Below are 13,687 nucleotides of genomic sequence, written 5' to 3' on the forward strand. Positions count from 1 at the left end.
CATAACATACGACTGAAATTCTTACACACATTTGGTCTCAAGATACTCCAAAGAAACTCATTATCCAGGCAAATTGTGTCCCCCAGACAAGTATTTTGGTACATTGTAGCTCCTTTCGGTGTACTGTAAGCAGAGTCCAAATGATGGAAGATGAATTTTGAGCCTTTCTGAGAAACATGTTTTGGCTTTAAAATGGGATTTGGGTTTTGCCTTACATGCTGACTGACATTTTAACCAAGTCTGCTGGTCGCCGCGTCACCTTACATGTCTGTTCATGAGGGACCGTATCCCTCAATCATCGGGGGGGGGGGGCAAACGGTAGCACTGAAAGTTCTTGGATATGACTAAACCTGGTTTGTGGTTAACTGACAAGTTTGGTAATGAAGGCATTGGGAAAAGGCATTAATAATGGGAGTTTGCATGGGAAGTATGATTTATGTTTACATGGCTGTTAACCTCTCCAATATGAAATCTTAGTGTTTTAGACCCTGAAATGGTTTGATATTTCACAGATGAAACACTAAAGGATACTTTCATTTCACGTAAAATTCATTTTTGCTAGGAAACAGGTACTCTTCCACAGTGATTGATGATAAAAATGTGTTGTCAAACGTGAAGGACGAATACAAGTTGCAAAAATGAGCTCAGTTTAAATTTGTCTTTAGAGGTGATTGGGCAGTTATTAATAGTTTGTGTGTCTCGTGTTTGCAAGCAATTTTTTCCAACACAAACCATACACACATGATAACATGACAAATTATTTCTGTTGTCATAAATGTTCAATAGGAGTGGGTTCATACATTTTGTTTTAGATTTTCTTCCAGCTCTCTGAAACTATACTTTGACCTCAGAGATTATGAGATGCTAGTTCAGGGGACGATTGTTGGAGGAAAAAGTCTTGCAGTCAGCAATCAGATCAAAACAGCTCAAAATTATGGTGTTACAGCTATGTCCATCTGCAGGGGTCAACTCTAACATTTTTCTGTGGTGGCCTATTTGGACCACTAAAATATTTAACTTTGAAATTTTGGTGGCTAAAGAAAGAAATGTAATGGCCAAAATGAAAGGAAATATAAACATTCATTTTAGAGTTTAGTGTCCCAATCAGACCACCAAGAGACAACCTTTTTGGAAATTTGGTGGCCCGACATAAATATGTAGTGGCCCCGGGCCACCGCTTATGTCAAGCCTTGCATCTGTCAACAATGCTTGATTTCAATTGAAGTGTGCAACAGTGTATACTCTGTGAAACTCCACTTAAATGCGGACGGGCTTCCTGCACCGTAAAGGCGATGCCGATATGTCAAATGCAACACTTTTTTGCCTGTGTGTAATGAGCCACCAAATGTGATACACAATCAGTTGTAAAATATGTAGAAAACCACATCCCCAGTCACTGTTGATAGTACTCAGGGGTCATTGTTACATACACGTTGTATGTAGGGGTAGAACCTACTAATATGTGAATGGTGCGTGTTGCAAACAACTCAACAAAAGACACATCCTACGTTCGCAGTCACTTTATTATGCTAGCCCTTAGCCACTAGAATCCCATGGAAACTACATAATATCATAATTTTTGTTTCATACCCACATAGTGATACAAAATCACTTTTCCTCTTTACCTACTGCTCTTCCAGATTTGTAAAGACATATTAGTTTCGTACAGCATTCATCAATTTTCATCCTTTTCAATAGCGAATGTAGTCCTGTCGCTTGAATAGCTTATGCTTCATGGAACTTAATAGCCTCATACTCTGTTCATACAATTCATTCAACGCTACAGTATGACAATCGCCATGCATCATTGATTTGAGAATTCAAAGCTCTGATGTATTTTATTGTACAGGTAGTAACGAAACAAGATTGAACTGAAGGTATATATTCATATTGGTCTTTTCTGGTTCCTTTTGTGTTATTATCAGTAAGCATAACCCAGTTCAAGTCCTAACTAGGTGACTGTACCACAAGAAGTTCGGTCATTATTACAAAATGTGGTTGTTTTAATAGCCTAGGTATATGAGATTTACAAACACTGAACATTAAGTTGCAGGGAGTGGTACCCAGTATCACTGTTCACTAAATTGGCACGTCTGATTGCGCAAGATTTCCAAGTAAACCTGGATGGTGCAGTGACCCAAATACTTTTTCTTCAGAGTCACAGATGTTTTTGATTTCCTCAAAATATTTCCCAGTACCTGACCTCATGGTCAGCATTGGCATGTCACACATGTATTATTCAAATCTGACTACCAGTATATTTTGTGTCTTGAGCACTTCAGCGTGAAAGCAGGGACCGGAATGGTGTTTGTCTTGGTTTGATGTGGTGTGATGACTGAAGATGAAGCTTGAAGTTAAAGCTTGAAGTTATAAAAGCTCTTGAAAAAAGTCAGAAATTTTGCCAGCAAAATGTGTACCGTGATGAGCCAATTGAGATGGAGTTTATAATCCAGCCATGCATTTTGTGCATGTGAGGTGTGATGTAGTGCAGACGAGGCCTTCATCTGTAATGTCTGTATCAAACTATAATGGAAGTGCCATTGATGACAGATGTAAACCTGTATGATGGTCATTTGATAGAATTTAGAGCATTGCTTGAAAATTGCTGATTGATTCAGTGCAAACTTGAATGACTCACGAGTTATGAAGTTCTCATCATAAATGATGGCCATTCTGGAACAGAGAAGAAGAGAGACAGGCCACTGAACATTAAAGCTAAGAACTGGAAGTTAAGGACTTGTTCACATTCAGTTTTAAGATAGTGTGACATTTTTCACTAGGCTTTGTATGTGTGAACCCTTTGGTGAGAAAGGTGCCCTTAGCAATGTCAGAAAAAGGTCTGCAGAAATTAATGACTATCAGTGATCAGGTCCAACCAAGCAGTTTCACTTTATATATTAGAGTGAGGCTTGTATTCTATATTTTGGCTTTGACAAATTCATGATATAAATCCATACATGTTGAATAAATACTTTCAAACTCAGTAGCTCCCCGAAAAATTTTATTTGAAATGTACTCCTTTTTGATACTAAATAACAGTGTGAATGTAAAATGTGAAATGTAAGAACAAAAGAAGTTGTGTGATTAATCTTTGCAGAATGATGGAATGAATGGTATCTTGTTTGTAGCAATTGCCATTATGTAGTTCTCTGGCTTGATTGCTCTCTTTCTTTGCTTTCCAAATTTTCTCTTTGATATAGTAAGTTACTTGTGCACAGTTTTTATGATTCAAGTTACATGTAACTTCCACAGGGCTGCAAAAGGCCAAAATTATATGAGTTGGTATAGTGCATGTTTTGTTGTTTAGAATTTGTACATTTCCTTTAAAGTCAGTATGTTAAAGGGATGGTACAGTATTGGTGGAGATGAAAAATGGGCTTTCAACTTTTTGCGAGATACCAAGAAAACACTTATGATATAGTACAGACTATACCATTTGAAGAGGAGTTCAAAGCTTATTTGATGAAAATCGGGTTTGGAATGACTGAAACATCCAAAAACAAAGTAAAACAAAGCGATCGTAATAAAGTGTGGGTCCCACACTTTATTAGAATCGCTCTTTTTTGGATATCTCAGCCATTTCAAAACCAATTTTCATCTAATAAACGTTGAATTCCTCACAGAATTACATGCTCTTTCATATTTCATAAGAGGTTTCTCATTATCTCACCAAAAAATGTTAGAAACCTGAAATTAGGTCTCAACCAAAACTGTACGATATCTTTAACAGTATGAGGCATGTAGTGTATCTCCAGGTTGTGTTTTTGTCTGATATCAAAAAGGCTTGAACTGTTGTTGAGTTTGCTGCTCATGAAAGTCAAGTTCCAGACCGTACCTAATTTTGAATATCATGATTTCGTTGCACCGTGCTTGACGCATTTTGCCAATAAGGCTGTGCGGTGCGAGTCCACAACGGCAGAGGAACCTATAAAGGGGCACGAACTGGATGCGACTACGGAGAAGGCAGAGGAGGAGGAGAAGGCGGAGGAAGAAGAGGAATACCGGACGAGAAGAAGGAGACACTCAATGGATGCCGAGTCATAGAATCCCATCTACAGCCAAACTAAAAAAAAGTACACTATACTGTTTCATTTCCTTATCCGTGGTTTGTGATACCTTTGCTGTACCGACTTGCAGTGACGTTTGGGTTTCTAATCTTAACAACCAACTGTCACTTCTTTCTAACCGTTGGATTAATTCTTTGTCTTTTCATTCAAGTTGATCCTAATGCAATATCCCATTCCTGATTTGACAACATGTCTTGTAATCAATTTCATCTGATGGAAAGACTGTAGTGGACTTTTTATTTTTAAAAAAAAGGACATTTCGGTGGCATTGACTTGCTGGTGTAACTTAAAAGTGTTACAAACCTTTTGACCATGATTTGATTGGTGGGTCTTCTTGTGCAGATTGACGTGAAACCTGAGCGTGTTGTTCGAAGACTATTCAATCCTAGCTTTTTTCATCTCTCTTGGAGTCTTTGTTCTGTTTGTTTCCGTGGTATGGGTTGTGTATTTTCTCAGGAAACTCATTCTCATGCTGTTTTCAATTATGTCACAGATGTGGTGCAATGTTTTCTATATCCCCATCTACGTGAATGCCCTTTTTCTGTTTGTTTCATACATGTATCTATTGTTAGTCACAATTTTGCCAGGAAATGTCAATTATCATCAAAATCAGGGCATCTGGAACATGGTATCTGCACTCCAAGTTTGTATCATTGGGTGAAATTTTGAAGTATCTCACAAACTTCAGGCCAATTACAATAACATCGTACAAGATGTGATTCTTGTGTTCTTTTTGTAATGAAGACCTTGAGAGTTAATAGAAAATGCATTTTGATGTTCAGGCTCACATACCACATTTTTGCTGGTCCTCAATAACCAAACTCCCCCAACACTTTTTTTAAAAAATCTGTAAAGAATAGTAACATTTCTATAATGCAAGTATATCAAGATTGTAGTATAATCCATAGTAGTCTTTGTCAAGTTTTTAGAATTTTCTTTCTTGCAGATTCCGCATTATCTTAATTACAACTTCTATATGTGTGGGAATTTATGTTATCTTTGAATATATCAGAATATGTTTCTTACAAAATACTGTTATACTTTTAAATCTTAATCCTCTGTGTTTTGTGGTTTTATATTTAGTTTCTTTGTGTACCTGTTTCTGACCTTGCTTGTACATGGTACAATGTACATTTACTTAATGAATTTCACTAACTCTATAATAAGCCATTTTAACAAAATAATGGGTGAAGTCTTTTCACATTTAATGTGCATGAAAAGGACCCGTTCATTCTATTGTCTTCGATAATACTTCATATCAGATTTGGTTGTAAGAGTATGTTTCATTAATTATGATGTGGTTTGTGTGGGTTTATGTCTCTTGTGATTTTTTTCATAAATTACAGTGAACTTTTTATCCTTAACAGAATATGTGTCATAATTTGCCTTCAGAGAAATGAAATGTTTGTAAAAATCATTCTGGTGTCAGTTTTGAAGGTGCACAAAGTTTGCAATGAAATATAAGTTTTACATTTACTCTTTTTTCATCTTCTTCTTCTTGTCATCTGTAACACTGGTAGTAAATTGAAATACATCAATTTCACACTATTCAAAGACAGATGAAGTCTATTGTGCATGCTTGCAAACATGTAGTTTTTTGTGGATATTCAAAGTTTACTCCAGTTTTTCAATTTCTTGCTCTGGTGTGTTGTGAAGCCTTACTGTGTGTCATAGTCAAAATGGAGACATTATATTGTTCCCATCATGAAATACTGTGGAATTTAGATATGTAACTATTTAGTGTGATTTGTATCTACTCCATAACAGTTAACAGTGTACTTACCCCAACAACATGTAACACCCTCCTTTTCTTTCTTTCTTTCTTTTTTTTTTTGTGTGGGGGGGATTTTGGGTATGTGAGAAGTTTATTGAACTTTCACTGAAAGTGTATTTCATCCTCTTGTATGATCAAACATTTGCAATAAAGATTTGTAATCCAGGTCATTATCATTAATTTCATATTCTAGACTAGTTTCAAGCATGCGATTTGGAACAGATAGTGTTTACAGGCATTTTCATGATATCATTCTACTGACTGTGATTTACACTGGTGATGGGGGTATGTGTGTGTGATGGTGCCTTATCAAATAACCTGTAGCCCATACCATGTATACATTTTGAAAGTAATCACCCATCAAATCATCTGCTTAGCCAGTATTCTATGCCATATACAAATGTACATTAATGATATTGAAGCTTTAGATTCACTTTTACATCATGCCACTGTGTTTACAAAGTCATAGTTAAACCAAACTTGGCTACATAAATCTGTTCTTATAGAGACGGTGGAAGTTACATGGGGTTTAATAACGCTTTATCACATATATGCTCAATATCAAAACTTTATTATAAGACTTTGTATAAACTATACTTGTAAAAGTCTGAGTAGTGTTAAAGTAGTGTACAGTTTTTCTGTCGCCTACATGTATATGAACAAATGGTTTCTTGGAGATGGTAGATTTTATGAGCTGAAATATCATAAAGGGATGTTTAACAGAAATCAATTCACTGCAGCATGTACAGAAATCTCAAGTCATTCATATTTTAGGCAGAATTCCATTTATATCTTCATTCATTACAAAGTGTAATACACATTTAGGCAGGCAGAAAACAGTCTGAAATGTATCGGCAGACATTTGAGTATTAACAAACTCTCATATATTGCAGCTAAGCTCATTCATACAGTAGTCTTGAATTTGACACTGATCATCCCTGTCCAGGCTTGAATTAAGATTTTGTGGGGTTTATTTGCAGAAGAAGCATTATGCCACCTTGCCTTTGGTTAATATATAAAATTGATGTACGTTTCCACGTTTTCTTGTCTCTCCTTGTTTCTCATGGAGCAGTCCGTGAAATCCATGGCCCCGATTCGGGAGGATTCTGAGGAGCGGAACTCGGACTGTGGCCGCAGCACGGAGGGGGAGAACGGACCCTCGGAGCAAGAGCTTGGAGAGAACGGTTGCCAGGACAACGGCGTGCCCAATGCCGACAACCCACAGCAAAAAGGCAGTGAAGAGACGTGATCATGACAATCTTGATCCGGGGTTTAAAAAAAAAAGAAATGAAAAAACAAGAGTTGATGGTCTCAAACCATTGCAGAATGTCGTCCTCCTCATGAATGAAAATAATATTTGTTTTGTATGTCTCTGCAAAGAGAAAACAAAAGACAAGGTTAAAAATACGGTTATATCGTATCCATGCTTTACACAGTTTGCGGTAGCTGGTCGTGTAACGCAAGTGGTGTGAGCTCTGTGCGCATGAGAGCTGAGTCAGGAAGGTGGTAGCATTTTATCGACGAGGTATCCAACAGCTCATCGGGCAGAACTAAAGGTAGCAAGCAATAGGTATTGAGAAAGCTGCTTAGATGTCTGCGCACAAATTTTCTGCCAGTGTGTTTTGTCAGGACAGACGTGTTGCCCGTGTACTCTGTTTTATAACATCATGGGATTTCTAAGCAGCTTCAGTGATAACATTTTTTAGTATTACATACATTGTACACACACACATACATATATATATAAATATATTCATTTAATGCATATAAGTAATTACGCAGGTGTTTTACACTCATGCGTAGGTTTAATAGCTGATGCCAATAGGCCATAGCAACATGAATTGTGTGCTTTTCGTAACATGTTGCAAAATGTTCAAATTTGTGGCATATGCTGCCACATTCATCCTCAGCATTGAATTTTGTGTTAATCGTAAAAGGAGATTACTTCTCCGTTCACCCATCATATTTTGTGTGCAAGTTGTTTGGGTTTTTATTTTACCATTCCTCTTGAATTGTGCAGGATTACACTCCACACATCCATATAAACATTTACATAATCATGTAAATGCTCAGAAGAGTCTTATATTTGCTTTCCCGCACTCGTCATGTTGTGAAATAAAAAAGTGCCAAATCGTAAGGTCAGTAGGAAATGCGATGCTGTTGGCTGCTAGAGTATTTGCAGCTCCAGAACTTGCATGAAATCAAATTTTGACAAAAGATGCATGAAATGAAATGCTTCCACTATGAATACAAGACCACCACTTTTTTTATGACTATCGGATACAACACACTGGTGTTCTTCTTCACAATGTGTGATGGCTCTCGCACAAGATGATGCAGAACCCAGCACTGTCACTTTACGCTGGTGTTGTGGTTTTAATGGCTATCAGAGTGCACATTGGCAGAAATACACAAGCAACATATAAACGGTTGAATACCAAATGCCTCTCCTGCCCCTTTTGGGGGGTTTTTGAGGCAAAATTTGAACCCCATTTTCAATACAAAGGTCAGTGTACTGCCATTTACAAAGTTGTGCTTATAATTTGCATGCAAAATGCCATGCATGGACTGGCTATTTACAATACTGTGATCAGAGAAACCCATCGCCTGCTGTGTGTGCTAAAGTAGGATATAGTGAAAAGTCAAATATAACCTCAGAATGTTCATTCACACATGTATATCTTACGAGACATTGGCCCTCGCCTACAAAAACTTTACTCGATATAGAGCTCATTTGTTCGATGTGCACCAATTTATCCCGTATTAAAGAATGTTCAAGCAGACGTCACTGGCTAGATAGTCTTTGGCAAGTGACTCCAAGTCACCAAGAAATATGTAGCATTCTATATAGTGCTTTTAATGAAATGAGTTAATATAGATGAAATCTAGATCAAACAAAGCATCTGTTCTGATGCTTGTAAGGAGCTGACGGTGATTTAGAAATAAGCGGTAACTATCGACTGAAATTCTATCTGGTGCATGACAAATGTAAATATGAAAAATAAGGTGTTTTCTCCAAGCTAATAAAGCTTTATGACACAGGTACAGTATGTAGGTAAAATCAAGCAGACTAGGGAATTGACTGCGGTTGTCTTTTGAAACGCAATGTGCTTTCTCGTGTACGTCTTTTTAATCAATCAAGCACTGTAAGTTGTGTTGGCTATATGAGAAAAATATCTTATGCCTAATGTTGACTTTCAAAGAACATACTGTATGTTTCATTAGACGCTTCATTGAGAGTCATATCAGCTGTGTTAAATATCGGACAATGTAATATCCTGTTCTTTCTCACAGCTTTCTGATCATCAGGCGAAAATAGTTCAGGTTACATTATTTTCCTTATGCTCTGATATGCAATGTAAAATGCAAACAGTATCTACCAAAATGGGCTTTTGTAGGGCATGGAGGTAAATCATATCCTGATATTCAAAAGGTGGTTTTTAGTGGATTGTCCAGGTACAGTATTTTCCCATATGAAATATATATTTATATATTCACGGTTCTTTCTTCTGATTTTTTTTCCCCCCCTCCTGCGAGTTGTGCTTCACACTAGTGTACCTAGTTGGGTATGAAAAAAGGTTTACAGTAAGTAGGTTACATGGAAATAAACATTACATTCTCAGGCTTAGTCATACATTTGGTCAATCACAGCAAACATTTTTGGTTTTTGCTCTCTCTTTTTTTTTTTTTTTTTTTGGTTTTGTTTTGTATCGTTCCATTTCTTATACATGCTGCTTTTGAAAATGGAGATGGGATGTTCATTCCGACTTTTAAACCCTTCCAATTAAGAAATGGCTTCCCATCAACGTATATACTGGTGGTGTCAAGCACAGAGAATGAAAAAGACAAGTAAAAAGAATTTTCTTCGTCTTTGTTTCCGTATAAAGTCTGGTAGTTTTACCTAATGTCATTTTCCTTCTTTTTTTTTAATGTAATGATAAAAGGAGAATTCTTTGGGACTACCTCAGTTAAACTTTTTTTTTTTTTGGCCACATTCAGCATATTGTGCATTGTTGTTGTTATTGTTTGTGTGTCCCCCAAGTCATTTGATTGATACGTTTGCCGCTTATTTTGTGTGTAGCGGTTTTTGTCTCATCAAGATGTGCTTGCATTGGAAGAAAACACAGAGGAATGCGTTAGCTGATAGAGAAACAAGAAAACTGTAAATGACTGAAATTCAGTGTAAAATTCAATTTGACAGAAAGCAAGATTAACTTTGTTACTTGAGCCTATACGTTATGTTGATGTGTATGTAAAAAAAAAAAAAAAGTCTTTAACAAATTATGTGAAATTTCTTTACTGATTTGTACAAATGATATAAATATTTATAGCAAGCAATGGTAATCTCTCAATGGCTGGATTCAGTAAACTTCTAAGTGTAAATTATGTGTTCTATTTCAGGCAAGATTGTCGATCTTGCAGCAGGTGTAGATAGTTATGCTTCCGTTTGTTGGTTATTTATTTGATTCTGACAAAAGATATCAATATTTTACTGAGATATGTACCTGGCATTGTTTTGGAGGACCTTGCCTGTATGTCTACTCTTCTGTTGGCTTAGAAGGATCGCAGATTCACCGTCATGTGCTGTAAGATACTCGAGTTGTATTTCTGTGAGTGCGTGAATGTCGTATTCATCAGCTTATTTTACAGATGAGCTTTTTGTCATTTTATATTTGATATTTCTAATGTTCAGTCATTTACCTAACCGTGTATAAACCATCAAGATTTTGCATACATTTGCTCGAGTATATGGCATTTAAACATCAGATGATTACATTTGTTCCTAATGAATGTATAGTATTTTTTGTTTCTTTTTTTAATGAAGGATTGAATTAAAGGTGAGGTTTAGCTGAAATGAAACTGTGGATTTGCTTGGAAGAGAAAAGTGATGTGGAAACCCACCTGAAGCGATCTATTTTCACAGGTGCTAAAAGATAGACCTTTGAAGCTTCACTTTACCTGAAAATTGAAGACATAAGGAGCTATTTGCATTTTCTATTGTGTGAGTATTTCAGGCCCTGGCTGTAGAGTTGCATATATGTGATATGATGCTTGCTACAAAAGGAATATATTACTGTATGAATACCAATGCAAAATTGAACTAGATAGATGCTATGTCAAAGTTTGTTTTATTGTTATTATCATTATCCTTTCTTTTTTTTACCTCAAATGAGGTACATGTATAACAGATAATTTAATAACTTATTGTGAAAAAAAAAAATCCATGTGTGAGAGAATATATCAGCCCTGTATTAAATCTATGCTAAGTTTACATTCATGCTTGTTTTTAACCCTCCCACTAAAATTCCCAGTTTGTTTATGGATGAAGGAGGAGAAGAAGTGGTCTATATCATTTCAGGAAATAAGTAACACTATGTCCACTGAAGTGCTGGCTTGTTTTCTTGTCATTGTATATGCTTCATGTGGAATACAGTGAGCAAAGGAGAATAAGTAAATTGATACCAGTGATTAATTTTTGTAAATAGTGAAAACGAAATATAAACTCCTAACATCTTTTGTGCAAGAAGTCATACAACAGCCACAATTTTCATAAAATGAAATACTTTGCTAAATCGAATCTTTGCCTTTAAAAAAAAAAAGAAAAAAAATCATAAAATTATGGGCTGTTAAACCCTTCCAAAAAGGGGGCGGCTTTCCATCTCCAAACTGCAAGATTCCTGTTGATATGTGCACTCCATTATCTATTTTTATGGGGTTTTTTTTTTCTCCAATCTTAGGCTAGCAATCCTCCCCGTGAAGGGATTTTTCTGCTGAGTTTGTTTTTCTCCTTTGCATCAAAACACCACACCCCTTTTTACATTAGAGGTAGAAAGGTATAAGAGCCCCTTTTTTTTTTCATATGTGAATGTAGCACAAGGTCAACCAAGAGAGAACACTAAAGAATTATTTAATATTATCAACACATTGCTGCATGTTATATTTTAAACTGTGCATAGCATGCTTATATTAATTATAGTATTTAATCGTGTTTGTAATTTGTCTTCTAGCATTGTTTGTAGCTGTTGTTGTACCGTGTCGGCAGGAGGTAGTGGATATTATTATTATTTTTTTTTTTCTTTTAAAGGAAAGCTTTTCAAGTATTGTATCGCCTTATGTATGTATGTTTGTATGTATGTATGTAAAGTATGTATGTCTGTCTGCGGGTCAGATTTGTGTATAAATGACATAACAGCATGACGTATCGTCATATGTCTTAGACTGGGGTCCATGAGCAATGCATAACGCAGCAAGTGGATGTCAGTTTTGTTTAAGGAGTGCATGTTCATTATCCAAGAATAAAAGAGCTAAAAAACAAGAAGGGGGGGGGGGGGGAATGGATTTGTTTTTGCCATTGGTGTTCTGCATGTTTGCCGAAGTTACATGTGGCATTGTCAGTTTTCTGCACTGGCTAATCTTGTCCATGAAGAATGGGGGATTTCAATACCGGTCAGGTAAAAAATAAATGCAAATGGAGGACTGTTCCCACAACATTTTTCCCTCACTTTCTGAATAAAGAAAGTGCATGACAGAAATGAGTGCCATTTGTTTGTTTTTTTTACAAGCTATCCAAATGGTATTAAAAAAAAGATGATAATAATAACCAAAAAAAACCAACAAATATACAACAAATCTCCCAAATAAATGTTTTGCATTCCAAATACCATAGGAAGGATACCAAATATGCATGTATGCTTCTAGGAACTGGCCTAGTCGGTCATCACGCCCTTACTGAAAATCGCAGTGTAAAATAAATCGTTGAGATTTCCCTGTGGACAGGTTTGAATGGGAAAACCCTCTATTACACACCATCACTCTTCTAGGAAGGGTAGATGTAGCCCCTTCAATATTCAGATATGCCATCACTTTGTAATAATTTGTAAAGTAATTTGAAATACTTGGAATACTTCAATTCATCTGGTCTCTCTTAACAGCGATACTGAAATGTGTAAAGCACAGAATTATCGCAATGTTTCTTATTTGATAGTGCAGAATATGCAAGAAGCACAGGTCCAACAGTGTACGTAAGATAAGGAATGAAAACAGAGTAATGAAAAACATAAAACAAAGAATGACAACAGTGATGAAAAACGGAGTCAGACAAGAATTTTACTTTATTTATGAATATTTGATTGAACAGCAGCATCACTTGTCAATGTTTGTGCTTGAGATGTGATATTTAATCCGCTTCGCTTTTATCAATAAGCGCTAAAAGTAACCAAAATGTGACAGAATAAATGTAACAGGCTTGTGAACCCAGTCCATTTGTTGTCATTTTGACTAAACACTCAAAATTCTATTTGTGATTTTTACCTTGTTAATAATGCAAAGTGTAAATAATTCAGCCAATACATGTGTAAAGAGGTGATCCTTGTCTTTTTAAAGTCAGCCATTGCGTCAATGGTTGCATTCTGCAGTTGACAAGATGCAAGCATTTGGGGAATTGTTTGTGCATTGAAACACAAGAGTGGGGTACTGGTATTTAGTTTGAGTAGAGTTTGAGTTTAGTAGAGTATTTGACTCAAAGGGTCATGTGAAAGTCAAACGTTAATGGTATTGTTTTTTAATGCCACATGATGCAAATATTCCCAGTTGTAACTTTTATTCTTATTTTTTTTTTATTGTAATGTTATGAAAGATATGACAATATGCTATTTTTATGGTGTAATAGTTCAGTCATATGGTATCCCAATGGATGGTGTGTATTGCAGTAACTTTCAGCTATCAAAGTATTGAGTCAAGCAAAGGAGATGCATTAGTCTTGTTCCAGTCTTAAACACAAATATATGAAACTGATACTAGTACATCCACTGCAATAGGCATAGGGAAGGAACTTCTTTATCTAGGA

At 36.0% G+C, this 13,687-nt stretch overlaps 1 protein-coding gene across 1 annotated transcript in view; it reads left to right on the forward strand.

Moving 5' to 3' along the window:
• LOC140229340 (cGMP-inhibited 3',5'-cyclic phosphodiesterase 3A-like) overlaps positions 1 to 7,445 on the forward strand; it is a 46,838-nt gene extending 39,393 nt beyond the window's left edge. The window contains exon 14 of the mRNA XM_072309623.1: positions 6,914 to 7,445. Within this exon, the coding sequence (XP_072165724.1) occupies positions 6,914 to 7,090 (177 nt within the window). The 3' untranslated portion in view covers positions 7,091 to 7,445. The remainder of the gene's footprint in view (positions 1 to 6,913) is intronic.
• Positions 7,446 to 13,687: the final 6,242 nt, after the last annotated feature.

The sequence above is a fragment of the Diadema setosum genome, chromosome 5 (assembly GCF_964275005.1).
Source record: "Diadema setosum chromosome 5, eeDiaSeto1, whole genome shotgun sequence".
Lineage (NCBI taxonomy): Eukaryota > Metazoa > Echinodermata > Echinoidea > Diadematoida > Diadematidae > Diadema > Diadema setosum.